Here is a 15,439-nt window from a genome sequence, read left to right as displayed (position 1 = left end):
ATGAGGTCTATCTCTCAGTGATAGTGACCTATCACCTGACAGATGCATTTCTGATTACTATACACTCACTTGCACAATTTGCAAACGAATTTTCAATATGCCGGTGTTAGTAGACTGTAACTGTGAAGGTAGAGGCCACATCTTTTGTGCCGATTGCATAGCAGAGTGGGTTAGAAAAACTCCAAATTTCCCTGTGTGTGGTTACTCTATTTCTGTCAAATCTATAGCATCTATTCCAAATGTGGTTCTGAATTTAATACTATCTTTGGAAGTTGAATGTAGCAATAATATCAGAGGATGCCATGGAATTGTAAAATTAGAAAATCTCAACAAACATGAAAACCAGTGCCAATATAAATATGCACCTGTGATGGTAGATCATAGTTATTGCAAAAGTGTGCGTCCTACACGTACTAATGCTACTCCTAGTACAAGTACTAGTCAAGTTCCTGTAACAGTGGGAAAGCCAAGGCGAAGGGTGTACAGGTTCAGGAGGCAATTCAAACCCTGCTTCAGGTCAAAAACCTAGTTCAAGCTCCTAGCTTTGAACAGCTGACCACCATGTGTGTTAAAGAAAAACTACATGTAAGCAGCACAAAGGGTGTAAGGTTGGTGCAGTTATTAGACTGAAGACAAAAGGTCTGATTGTGTAATCCTAGAACATTTGCCAAAATACAGGTCTAATTTTATTATCAATTAAATATTTGAAATATATTTAATTTGTTGCATAATGATTATAAATACAATATGTTAAATAAAAAAATTGTTATCATACATTGAGTTGATTGTCTAGTGAAAATGTAATTATAGGAGTTTCAATCTATCTCTTCACTTCATATAATATAATATAATATAATTATATAATATACAAATACAGTTTTCATTTTAATTTTTATGTCCATTTTAGAAGTTTTCATTCACTTTTTGTAAAAATCTGTCCAAAAATGTTGAATGTTTTTTTTTTGGTCCTCTTCCCCAGCCATTATGCTTAAAGTATACCCAACAGTCAAGGAAAACATCAGCAGAAGTATCAGAGAGAACAAAGGCAATCAGAGCCAAGTGGATAGAGGATACACGAAAGATTATCTCTGGTGGGGAAGACCTCGTCCAACAAAGAAAGGAACTGAAAAGGTTTATTACTAGTAGTAACAAAAACCGAGTTCTGGAGGAACTTGGACTATTTCCCAATGTTCCTGGGGGGACAGGCCTTCAATTGAAGGCCGATTTAAGTTTGCCATGGAACAAACTGAGATCATTGAAACGGTAAGTATATGTTCAGTTGTGGGGCCATTACCACAATTATAAGAAATAGACACACTGTACAACATGAGAAAGGGAATGTTTACAAATCCTTCCTAAATACTGTAGAGATATCACACCAGTCCAATGTTTAGATTTAGACTGTGTTATCCAAATCACAGTTTCCATGGAGTCTTTTTTATATAATAATGTACAATCAAAGTGGCCTGGTGAAATTGTTTACCATGATGTAGCATAATCTTTGTGTTCATCTCTTATATAGATGGCTTGGAAGTTGGAACATAAAATTGGGCAGTGAGTGGAAAGATAGAGAACTTGTCATCAGTAAGCAGTACCCACTGTTTTCAGAAAACCTTCCTTTTGTGTTTACTGTGAGGGGTCCTGATGGCAAACAAGATTCGGAAATCTGCATGACTCCATGTGTTGCCGTGCAAGATCTTGTGCACACTGTAGATAGCTATTTGCTATACTTGGAAAGGTAACATTTTTTTACTTGTAATCGATAAGTAATAAAATTTCTGTCCCAGTACATAATTATTGGATTTCTTCAACCTTATCTGTTAGATCACCTCTTTGATGGAAGTTGTTGATGTATTGTCTAAATATCACAAACTGTAATAAATGTAGCTTACACTTAACAGTCAGTAATTTGGAAAAAGTCACTGAACAAGAAAAAACAATAGTACAAGTGGCCTGTAGGATTGTGAGACACAATAGTATAATTATATCACAGTTTTGTTTGTCTTACAGGTTCTGTACATCCATTAAGTTAGTTACTGCACTTAAAACCATTTGATCTGATCAAAAATATTGTTACAAATACTATTTCTGACTTGTTTTCTATTAGGTTGCACATGTCACCTGGCATAAAATGTGTTGTGTTCTATATAATTTGATGTGGATTCAACTTCTTTTCACAGTGAAAAAAAATTAACTACACATGGTGGAAGTATTCCACAAGATGAAATATGGATTACAGTAGGGGGATATAAGAGGAGTGGGTCCATGAAAAGTGTTTTTAAAATATGTGATGTGTAATGTGGAAGCCCCATATTCAGTTCAAAATACAGTTGTGTGCAATGTGTTTGGTGCTAGTGATTCTGAAACCAATCTTAGAACAGCAATGAAGGTGAATTATGGACAAGTGGATGATCTTGATGGCCATAAATGGAAGTAAGTGAACATAAAACTCACATATTGTATCCCATACTTACCAAAATACATTGTAACAAGCATATCGTTTCCTATCAGTGATTTTGTCAAGGGTCAAATTCATTCTTGTTCCAACACTACTCATCATAGTTCCCCTCTACACTTGCCAATGAATCTGTAGGTGGCGGTTTAACATACCATGTTTGTGGTGTATTACCAGTGTTCACAAACCTTGGCAAAACAGTGCACACTGTCATGACCCTTTTATTCTTAGTTACATTCATCCAACAACACGATCACAGATTTCTTTATGAGATTACGTGCATGACAGCCCTTTGTTACTGAATCATATGAGTAGAAGTGTCAAAGGTCAACTCAGTGTTTGTCTAACCTCTCAGTAATGTTGATCAGAAAGTTTACATTGAATATAGCCAGTATGTCATGTTTGAAGAATTTGGTTGATTAATAGTTATCATTTTTAATTTCATTGTAGGGAAAAGACAATAGTAGTGCATATTATGGGTGACTACAAGTACTTGACGAGAATTTATGGTCTTTCAGGTCCTAGTGGTAAGCTAAAGTAAGTATTGTCATAAACTCCTTTTGCTTTATTTCAGTGTTCTCTCGCCAACTAGTCATAACCTTACGGCACCAGTGTAGTGTACTCTGGGTATGTGTTAAACAGGTGTTTATGGTGTGCTATTTTCTAGTAACATAGAAATGCCATAACGTAGGTACAGATACCGAGAGGGCTCCATATTGACAAAACTGTCAGTAGGTTCTAGTTTCACTACGTATACTTCATAAAGGTGACGAAATGTCAAAGTATAAATACAAACCAGAGGAAACTCCTTTGTTTACAATGTAAAATAATATTATAATATTTTGAACAGTGGTACATACACGAGTACATACCTGAGATTCAGGTAAGTCATGTACAGTCTAATGAATATTTTCCAAGTTTGTGTATTTTAGGTAAATACTATTGTCTGTGGTGTTATGTCACTAATAAGGCAGAGTCAGCACTGCCACCACATCAGAGACATCACATTGGCACAAGGACCCTTGATATATATGACTGGCATGAGAAGTTTGTAGCTTCTGGGAATAAACGAAGTCGAGTCTCTGACTTAAAAAAACTGCCTTAACAAGGTTTTCTTCAATATACCACTCCACAGGGTGTGTATTGGTTTGTACTTCAGCCTGGGTATTTTCCTCCGCCTCTTTCAGATGTTGGAGATGGCTTGTGCTGAATTGGATTACAAAATCTTTATTTTCCAGCACAAGAATACTGGAGAGATCGATGAGACAATTGACAATTGATTTGTATGTGCAGTATATCCAAAGGCTATTTGCCTTGGAAGAGGAGGTTGGATGCCCGTAACATATTTATACATGTCAACAGTCACCTGTAAAAGGAGATTACAATTCCAGGAGATACAGGCATTTTTGTAAACTTTAAATTCTCTAGTCTTATTTCAAAATTTTACCTCACAAACATTTAACATGGTTACCTAAAATTATTAGGGTGAAACGTCTATCACAAGTCCTGTGTATGAACTTTCACTGATGTTTCACTGATTTTTCGAACTTACCTGTTACATTTACACTAAACTGACATTCCACCTTGTTGCCAGATGGGTCAACAGCTGTGTACGTTACAACTGCTATACCAATGTCAAACGCATCTCCAGGGTCACGTGATCCGGCCACAGTCACATCTCCTGCATTATCTGTTGCATTTGGTATTGCCCAGGTTATAGAAGTTGTTGGCAATCCTTTGTCTGTTGTAGCATCTATATCAGCTGGACAGGTAACGACTGGCTCTTCGGTGTCTGTAAGTATTTACAGTATCAATCATATCAATACCAATATCGATATATATATATATATATCGATATATATATATATATATATATATATATATATATATATATATATATATATGTGTGTGTGTGTGTGTGTGTGTGTGTGTGTGTGTGTGTGTGTATGTGTGTGTGCGTGTGTGTGTGTGTGCATAGACTTAATTCAAAAAATTCTTCGTCGAGCTTGCTCATTATCAGTTGGCCAAATCCATAATACTAATTATAGCTTATGTCCAGTTACGTAACCTGGTTGGGCCTACATTGGCAGTTCAGCCTGATCGAAATGTCTTGGTCAGAAAAACGTACACTGTATATTCTATATGTTAAATTGAAACCGCTAGTGTATATATAAGTGAACGGTAAAGACAAGGTCTGTCTAGAGTGAATGAGAAGTTACAAGGGAAGTCACGAAAGTGTCATCTTCTTGCACCGTAATAACCTTGCCTGATTCGATCATAGTCAATGTGATCCCCACCCAAGAAATAACCACCGACTCCATGTACATTGTTAATTCTTATTTCATTCACTATATGTAAAGCATTTGATTAAGACAATTCATTTAGATTCTTATATACATGTGCCACATGTGGTATGTATTTGAGTATTGTTCTTTTGGAAACACATTAGTCTTGATAAAGTGTATTTTTCCCTGTGTTGATATTGAATCAGTGAAGGTAACCTGTGATTATGGCATCTATCTGTACACTTCTTTACTGGAAAAAATTATATGCAGTCATTTGATAGTCTAGATCTAAATGAAATCAAAACCTTGCTCATGTACTGCGAAAAAGTCATCTATTTTATGACATTCTCCGGTCTAATTAAGTGTTATTCCCCTATCGTTATCTTCGTCCTGCTAAGGAAATTACGAGTGACCTGAGGGGCCTATGTCACTACTCGTCGCTAGTCGTCTAGCGACGAGTAGTGACAACCTTAAGGTCACGAGTCTTTTCCGGGTGAATAAAGAAACATATTGAAGAATAACATAATTAATCCACCAGCAGTAATATGCAACAAAAATAGGAGGAAATAATGGAATTTTTCACATTTTGAATCATATTTCAATTACAGCAGAAGCAGTGACGCAGACACGCGTTGTCGTGACCCGAACGAGAGTATATATTCAATATGTTTTGACTTATGCATGGTATAATGTGTAAATATTCGTATCCAAATTATTCTCAACTACTATACGCCTTGTGAACATATTATTTTTTTACTGGACAGTGGTTCCTCATTTAACTTACCTGTTATAGTTACTGTGAACTGACAGGTGCCGATGTTGCCAGACGTGTCTACAGCTGTGTACTGTACAACTGATATACCAATGCCAAAGTCATCTCCAGGGTCATGGGATCCGGTCACAGTCACATTTCCTGCATTATCAGTTGCATTAGGTACTCCCCAGGTCATAGAAGCTGTTGACATTCCTTGGTCTGGTGTAGCATCTATGTCAGCAGGACAGGTGATGACTGGTTCTTCAGTGTCTATAATATTTTACGGTATAAAGTATATATATTAATATGTAGTTGAAGGAAAAGCACATGTCTGCTTGTTCGAACGCACGCACGCATGCGATTGCATTTAGTTGTGTTCCCTTTTGTTTAGACGGCGTCTTTCTAACTATACTTGTTTGTAATCTTAGAACCTACTTATTACGGTTACTTTGACAGATAGGATAGTTTTTGGACGGAATCAGAAATGTGTACATTAGAGCCAACATACCTATTTCAAAGTCATCTACAGGGTCATGAGATCTTAGCCTATGGATACACTTATTAATTTCCAGTACAATACCATATTTATATAATCTTCATGATACATATCATTTGCACTGGAAACTCACACCTTTATAATCAAAGCAACTATTGCAATGAGCTGCTGTTATACCAGACCAATCAGCTGGTGAAAAGCATGGGTGAATTCCACTAGGTTGCAAAGTGCTGAATCACCATCCAGTAGTGGTCATCTCTCCATTTATTGATAAATATTCCATTAACAGAACTTAAATTGTGCACAAATTGAAATAAATCACACAGAAACAATTTTTTTTATTGCGAACGGTTACTGAACACACAACAGGGACTGTACAATACAAATTTTCCCTTTGTAAATAAATAAATAGTTAAATGATAAATTATAATTTTATAAATAATCACGTTTATTTGAAAAATTAACCATCCTACCTGGGGTTGTTTGTTATGCAGAGTTCAAAAAGGGGGTCATTTTATAACCAAAATCACCATAATATGTTAATAATTTCTTTTTTAAATTTGACATAAAACATTGATAAAAATCAAATTTAGTGAAAACATTTCCTTCTTTTTGGCATGTATGACTTAGTGCTACCTGGTGTAACATAAATTATATAAAATCGGATAGCTGTTTCCATGGAAACGTATGATAGACGTGAAAATTATGTTTTTGTTATATGCACTGGACAGTGGTTCCTCATTTAACTTACCTGTTATAGTTACTGTGAACTGACAGGTGCCGATGTTGCCAGACGTGTCTACAGCTGTGTACTGTACAACTGATATACCAATGCCAAAGTCATCTCCAGGGTCATGGGATCCGGTCGCAGTCACATTTCCTGCATTATCAGTTGCATTAGGTAATCCCCAGGTCATAGAAGATGTTGACATTCCTTGGTCTGGTGTAGCATCTATGTCAGCAGGACAGGTGATGACTGGTTCTTCAGTGTCTATAATATTTTACGGTATAAAGTATATATATTAATATGTAGTTGAAGGAAAAGCACATGTCTGTTTGTTCGCACGAACGCACGCATGCATGCGATTGCATTTAGTTGTGTTCCTTTTTGTTTAGACGGCGTCTTTCTAACTATACTTGTTCGTAATCTTAGAACCTACTTATTACGGTTACTTTGACAGATAGGATAGTTTTTTTGGACGGAATCAGAGATGTGTACATTAGAGCCAACATACCTATTTCAAAGACATCTACAGGGTCATGAGATCTTAGGCTATGGATACACTTATTGATTTCCAGTACAATACTATATTTATATAATCATCATAATACATATCATTTGCACTGGAAACTCACACCTTTATAATCAAAGCAACTATTGCAATGAGCTGCTGTTATACCAGACCAATCAGCTGGTGAAAAGCATGGGTGAATTCCACTAGGTTGCAAAGTGCTGAATCACCATCCAGTAGTGGTCATCTCTCCATTTATTGATAAATATTCCATTAACAGAACTTAAATTGTGCACAAATTGAAATAAATCATACAGAAACAATTTTTTTATTGCGAACGGTTACTGAACACACAACAGGGACTGTACAATACAAATTTTCCCTTTGTAAATAAAATAAATAAATAAATAAATAAATAAATAAATAATAATTAATAATTTTATTAATAATCGCATTTATTTGAAAAATTAACCGTCCTACCTGGGATTGTTTGTTATGCTGAGTTCAAAAAGGGGGTCATTTTATAACCAAAATCACCATAATATGTTAATAATTTCTTTTTTAAATTTGACATAAAACATTGAGTAAAAAAATCAAATTTAGTGAAAACATTTCCTTCTTTTTGGCATGTATGAGTTAGTGCTACCTGGTGTAACATAACTTATATAAAATCGGATAGCTGTTTCCATGGAAACGTATGATAGACGTGAAAATTATGTTTTTGTTATATGCACATACATCTCACAAATAACATTATAAATCTGACAAATATCTTTTATTTGCAAATTGACCACACTACAAAGGATAGTAAACCGATAGCCTGCTGTGAAAACCTGCTCATCGGAACTGCTCTGTATGCTGACTTCAAGTCAACCTTCACGAGGTAAGAGCCTTGTTTACACACATTTTCCACTGAGTCTCTTGACTCATATTTAAAGGACTCAGTTGTTGCGCAATTGTTTACAGAATGTCTGATAGGTTGACTACAGTCATGTATTTTAAACGTATCTTTGAGGTGCCTTTATTTTGAAATTGCATCTAAACTACTGATGAGTGGTGGTTTTTTGTCTACTTTAACATAATTCCCAGAAGCTAATTCTTTGCGTATTTGTTTCTATATTGCATGTTTGTTTTCTTGCGATGTCAAGATGGGTAATTGTTCCTATCAACTGGTTGTAAATCGCTATCTAAGTCAATTATGTCGAAGCCGTTTTCAATACCATCAATAACGAAGTCGCGGTCGAAATTAGTTGCCAGTTCTTTTTTCCAAATGTGAATGCAGCTCTTCAATGGACGAGTAATCACAACCTATTGTTGAGCGCCCCCAACTTGAGGCGGATGGGTATATGTGCGTTTGTGTTGAAACCGTGTTAGCGATTTCACACATCCATTCTCTTGACATATGATGTTGGCGAATTTACACTTAGTCTTACTCCGACCGCATCGTGAAGGATTCTGGTAGTCGAAACTATATATCCTTCCCCGTTTTATCGTAGCAGTGGGTTTTGGGGTTGATACATAGTTAGGTTGGTGCAGCGCTCTGGGTGATACACGGATATGTGCAGATCAACTTAATCCCACTTGCCGTTAGCCTCTGCTTGTTTTCTGCATATATGTGGTCGTAAATCATTACCGATGTAGTCCCCAATATTCACCGTGTGGTCGAGATAGGCAAGGATGTCGACTTTTGAGAACGTGCCACTTAGAATCATTTTCCGCAGAATACGAGCATTTGCCAATATCCATTGTGCTAGCAAGACATGTTCTATTCAAGTTTGGGTTTTTGTCGAGCTTTACGAATTACCAACCGTGTGTCACCCTCACTGATAAGTTCCGATTCATCCGCGTCGCTAAATGCCTCCTTTCTTGGAGTGAAGTAATCTGGTATGGAGAATGGCTTTCGCTCACCTTTGGCTTCGGGCAGGTCTGCAGCATGTAGTGATCCCATGCCGCCTCCTGACAGGACAGTTTTCAGGAAATCGTCTTTATTTCCCAGATTTTTCAAAAGCTTATTCAGTTCATTATCATTTGCTAGGTCTTTTGTTCTTATGGGCTTAAGCTTACTGTCGGTAGGTGTTGCGAGATTGCCCTTGCTTTTTGCTTACGTTTGACTCCGGGTGTTCAACTTTGATCTCATTTAGTTCCCGCAAAGCCCGCCTCAGCATACAGCGCTGCCCAAGTGATAGAGACATTTCATTGATATCATCTTCATCCATTGCAGCTATTACCGCCGTGAATCTAATGTCCTCTTTGCTAAAGTGCTCAATCGTCTTTGTTCCAATGTTTCCGCTCCCTGCACCATTCGTTGATTTGCATATTTAATTTATACTTATACTTTCCCGCCCAAATAGGAAACTTCACAAACACATGCATTCGTGTTGTTTTAAAAAAACAAATATAATTCGTGGTCGTTGGTATTACTACTAAATTGACATAAAATAAATTGTTGATTACACGAGATATGGCGCTCAAATCGAGTTCTATTTTCTTGTCATGTTTCTACGTAGTGAGATTGGCGACCATATTGATTATTGCAAGTGTGAATTATAGTGATAATAGTAATAAGTTTTTACTCAGAGTTTTACGCTTCGAGCGATCTTCCGTCAGAAGATCACCCGAAGTGTGACACTCTGAGTAAAGACTTATTACATCCTTATTCTATTGAATTAAGTCTACAATGCTCTCCTACTAATATTTACATCGAGCACTGTTCTCTCCAGTGAGACACTTACATTCATATGAATATATATATATATATATATATATATATATATATATATATATATATATATATATATATATATATATATATATATATATATATATATATATATCTTCGCCGAGCTTGCTCGTCATCAGTAGGCCAAATCCATAATACTAATTATAGCTTATGTCCAGTTACGTAACCTGGTTGGGCCTACATTGGCAGCTCAGCCTGATCGAAATGTCTTGGCCAGAAACACATACACTGTATATTCTATATGTTAAATTGAAACCGCTAGTGTATATAAAAGTGAACGGTAAAGACAAGGTCTGTCTAGAGTGTATGAGAAGTTACAAGGGAATTCACAGAAGTGTCATCTTCTTGCACCGTAATAACCTTGCCTGATTTGATCATAGTCAATGTGATCCCCACCCAAGAAATAACCACCCACTCCATGTACATTGTTAATTCTAATTCCATTCACTATATGTAAAGCATTTGATTAAGACAATTCATTTAGATTCTTATATACATGTGCCACATGTGGTATGTATTTGAGTATTGTTCTTTTGGAAACACATTAGTCTTGGTAAAGTGTATTTTTCCCAAGTTGATATTGAATCAGTGAAGGTAACCTGTGATTATGGCATCTATCTGTACACTTCTTTACTGGAATAAATTATATGAAGTCATTTGATAGTCTAGATCTAAATTAAATCAAAACCGTGCTCATGTACTGCGAAAAGGTCATTTATTTTATGACATTCTCCGGTCTAATTAAATGTTATTCCCCTATCGTTTTCTTCGTCCAGCCAAGGAAATTACGAGTGACCTGAGGGGCCTATGTCACTACTCGTCACGAGTCGTCTAGCGACGAGTAGTGACAACCTTTAGGTCACAAGTCTTTTCCGGGTGAATGAAGAAACATATTGAAGAATCCACCAGCAGGAATATCCAACAAAAATAGAAGCAAATAATGGAATTTTTCACATTTTGACTCATATTTCAATTACAGCAGAAGCAGTGACACAGACACGCGTTGTCGTGACCCGGACGAGAGTATATATTCAATATGTTTTGACTTATGCATGGTATAATGTGTAAATATTCGTATCCAAATTATTCTCAACTACTATACGCCTTGTGAACATATTATTTTTTTACTGGACAGTAGTTCCTCATTTAACTTACCTGTTATAGTTACTGTGAACTGACAGGTGCCGATGTTGCCAGACGTGTCTACAGCTGTGTACTGTACAACTGTTATACCAATGCCAAAGTCATCTCCAGGGTCATGGGATCTGGTCACAGTCACATTTCCTGCATTATCAGTTGCATTAGGTACTCCCCAGGTCATAGAAACTGTTGACATTCCTTGGTCTGGTGTAGCATCTATGTCAGCTGGACAGGTGATGACTGGTTCTTCAGTGTCTGTAATATTTTACGGTATAAAGTATATATATTAATATGTAGTTGAAGGAAAAGCACGTGTCTGTTTGTTCGCACGCACGCACGCACGAACGCACGCATGTATGCGATTGCATTTAGTTGTGTTTCTTTTTGTTTAGACGGCGTCTTTCTAACTATACTTGTTTGTAATCTTAGAACCTACTTATTACCGTTACTTTGACAGATAGGATAGTTTTTGGACGGAATCAGAAATGTGTACATTAGAGCCAACATACCTATTTCAAAGACATCTACAGGGTCATGAGATCTTAGCCTATGGATACACTTATTGATTTCCAGTACAATACCATATTTATACAATATTCATAATACATATCATTTGCATTGGAAACTCACACCTTTATAATCAATGCAACCATTGCAATGTGCTGCTGTTATACCAGACCAATCAGCTGGTGAAAAGCATGGGTGAATTCCACCAGGTTGCCCCCTGCACCATTCGTTGATTTGCATGTTTACTTTATACTTATACTTTCCCGCTTAAATAGGAAACTTCAAAAACACATGCATTCATGTTGTTTTTAAAAACAAATATAATTCGTGGTCGTTGGTATTGCTAGTAAATTGACATAGAATAAATTGTTGATTACACGAGATATGGTGCTCAAATAGAGTTCTATTTTATCGTCATGTTACTACGAAGTTAAATTGGCGACCATATTGATTATTGCAAGTGTGAATTATAAATGATGTAAAAGTTCAGAAAATCCCAATTTTGAAACATAGTGGCCATGATTCTGTAAATGATACAGATGTTAATTTACCGAAAATTGAGTTAGCACACGGAACGGATCCTGTAAAAGTCACTAAAACACTATATATTTACGTTCAAATTTTACATAGCAATTAACCCATCTTCATAAAAAGCGACAGGCGATAATCTAAAATGATGTTCAACGTTACGGATAACATCCTGTATTTCTCGAGCGAAAAAAAAACCCACACCAGTCTTTACAACGGTCATTGCAGTGTAACCAAAGCGGCTTATCAGGCTCAGTTAGATTTGTTTAAGAAAACAGATAAACAAACGGACAGACAGACAGACAGACAGACAGACAGACAGACAGATAGACAGACAGACAGACAAACAAACAAATGCTGACAAACACCAACAATAGAGTACTCACAAATTAGTATCAACAGTAATGCTTCACTGTATCACGAATTAGTATTACATGCCAAATAATCAGAATTGCACATAACCACAAGGGCTCAGACTGCTACCAAATGCGAGTAGTATATTTTTCATGTCCTAAAAATACCATTAATTGACTTTCGATCAGTCAAAAAATCCACCTCGCTCGAACAAACATGCTTAGAACTCACATTATTCACCAGGCGCAATTGATATCAAAATCAACATAAAGGCTGCAATTCCGACAATTTATGAGTTGTAACTTCTCGTTTTGAACTATGTCGTACAACGTTTAAAGCTCCCAGACCATTACATTGTTAATTTTTAATATTCACTAACCCGTATTGTGACCGACATGGCTAACCCCGAGATCATACAATGGTCAAAGGTCCTATAGGCTCGTTCCAAGAACAAACAAGGGTGGCACATTTGTAACAGGGTTTTCTTTTCGCCTATCTTTAAAGAACATGATCATATGAATTCACTTGCTTATATGCAATGTCTATGACAACAAGTGTGTGTGGATGGCGACTTTTATATTTTCAACTGAAAACTGGAACTTTTTTTATAGTCGTCTCTTTGTCCTACGTACGAAGTTGGGAATACCGTTACAAATCAAAACATAGGAACCTGCAAGTACACAGAGTTATACTTATGAACATCACACACACAAGACATATCGAACCATGGTCATAAGTACAGTTGTTCTAAGGCCAAACAAGTTGTTTTTCTTCAGGACAGTTTGTTAAAATGGTGCGAGGACGCGATTTTTTTCAGGTCTCGTCAAACCTGTCACTCAGTCTTCTATTTATAGCAGTTAATGTAAGTTCTTACAAGTGTGTATGTGGGAGCAGATGTCATTTGCTTGAATGTTCATGATTTGTATGATTGGCTCTGCAGTTGTCTTCACTGACGTTATTTTTGTGTTTCCCCAGACGTAGACTGCATGGGCTGGACAAACATCATTCATACTTATCACAATATAGTTTTGGAGCTGACAAAGTAATTCATCGCGATTAAGTGGTTCGATCCGTGAAATTGCTAATTAAACTGCACTTCCAATGATTAAAATATCTTTTCATCGTGAATGTACGAAAGGTTCTCAATAAAAAAATACATAAAAAACTACGAATAATGGTAAATAGTAATCCCAAATGGCAAATACAGTGAGACGGACTCCGTTGTATATGCTTCTATGATCACATAAAGTGAGATGAAACCATCGTTATTTCTAGTTTATTTCAGAGTTACTAGTCACTACTACAATATTCGATTCTGCTTATATCAAGATATATATCCATGTAAGAACAGATTGAACCCAAGTTAATTTTCTATTTCTTTTTTGGGCGCAAATTACTTTAATGACATCCCTGTCAACATAAAATGTATTGATTCTTTATATTGTTTCAAACAACATTTACTGGTGCAGTATAACTGATCAACTGTATATTTATAATTTTAATCGTGTGTACATAATACATTATATATTTTGAGTCATATTGAATACCTTGCTGTGAATTTCTGTATATATAAATATGTGAGATGACAGGCTCAGATTATCTGTAACCTATTTCCTGATCCACATTTACCCACTCTCATATTTAGTTGGGTTAAAAAACTGATTACCTTGATTATGACGAACTGGTAATACTAGGAGTGATATGGTGCATGCTCTGTCATGCAACATCTTGTGAGAAATTCAAATTGAAACTGTAAACGTAGACATGTATCAGTTTGATGATATGGTGAAAGTGAAAGGCTGCAAGAAGTTGTCATTCTTCAGAAGAGTTTACCCCCCCCCCCACACACACACACACACACAGATAGACCACTCGAAATAAAACCTACTATGGTTACAGGGCGTATATATTAGACACATATTCCCACTCTACAGATTATCAGCCAGAGTCACGATTTTTTGGTAACTTGGCATATCTTAAGAAATTGTTGACAATATTTCGACACAATTTCAGCTCTTTCAATATTTAGGACGAGTTATTTGACCTCACAATTTTCGAAATGTATCCATAATCAAAAGTCAGGCCCTGGGAATATGTTGTCTTATTTCTTTTTAATGTTAAGATAAACTACATTTCTTGCCATTTCACATAGTGTGCATGCCTTACTAATAATATGTCTCGCAACATCTTAGACTTTTGTAGTCAATAACCAACAATGTGGCAATAATAACCAAGCTATTTATATTTTAATGTTTACTGAAAGTTAAGTTTGATAGATGTAATATTATAGCTATTCTGACTTAAAATTCAATTATAAAAATACAATTAAAAGGGAATGCCTCTCCAGGATTTGAAGACAGGTATTTTCATAATCTTTTGGTTTTTAGTAGTCATTCCATTTTCGCATGTCACTGGAGTTTCGCTTGGTTGCCAAGAAACACCAAATTGAAACTCGTTTCCCCCTCTGTTGTTGTTTCGATGAAAAACGATTGCACCATGGGTCTTAGCAGACATGACTACTCATTAGATGCACACTGAATATTCACGACGAGCTTATTCCATCCACATATTAAATAATTGATATAATAAAGTCAATTTAATGTCATAGTGATGTAAATGGTCATATAAAGTAAATTAATCGCAACAAGTAAAGCAAACAAAAAAGGTTTAACGTATAAATTGCCATAAAAACCTACAAAATGTCTAAAACAGTCTTCTAAATAGTAATATCAATGATATAGATGATATAGATAGCTATAGCAATATTTTAAATGGTCATAACAATACTATATGGTGAATGCTTATATCGAATTATCAAATGGCTACAACAGTGGCCATATCGATATATGAAATAGTCAAAACAGTAATATGAATGGTCATATAAACATATCAAATGGCCAACAACAGGTGAATGGTCGTATTACTATATTAAATGGCCATAACGGCAT

The 15,439-nt window shown here is 35.9% G+C and overlaps 1 protein-coding gene across 1 annotated transcript; it reads right to left on the bottom strand.

Annotated features, from left to right (window-relative positions):
* Nucleotides 1-3,810: 3,810 nt before the first annotated feature.
* Nucleotides 3,811-8,934, bottom strand: LOC144436790 (hyalin-like). The gene is made up of 5 exons (XM_078125652.1): nt 8,808-8,934; nt 6,742-6,981; nt 5,525-5,764; nt 4,008-4,247; nt 3,811-3,821 (listed from the first exon to the last, which is right to left on the bottom strand). Exons 1-5 carry the CDS (start codon nt 8,932-8,934, stop codon nt 3,811-3,813), a joined length of 858 nt encoding a protein of 285 aa, XP_077981778.1.
* Nucleotides 8,935-15,439: the final 6,505 nt, after the last annotated feature.

Source organism: Glandiceps talaboti, chromosome 6, assembly GCF_964340395.1.
Source record: "Glandiceps talaboti chromosome 6, keGlaTala1.1, whole genome shotgun sequence".
NCBI lineage: Eukaryota > Metazoa > Hemichordata > Enteropneusta > Spengelidae > Glandiceps > Glandiceps talaboti.
This window is presented reverse-complemented; position numbering and strand designations above follow the sequence as displayed.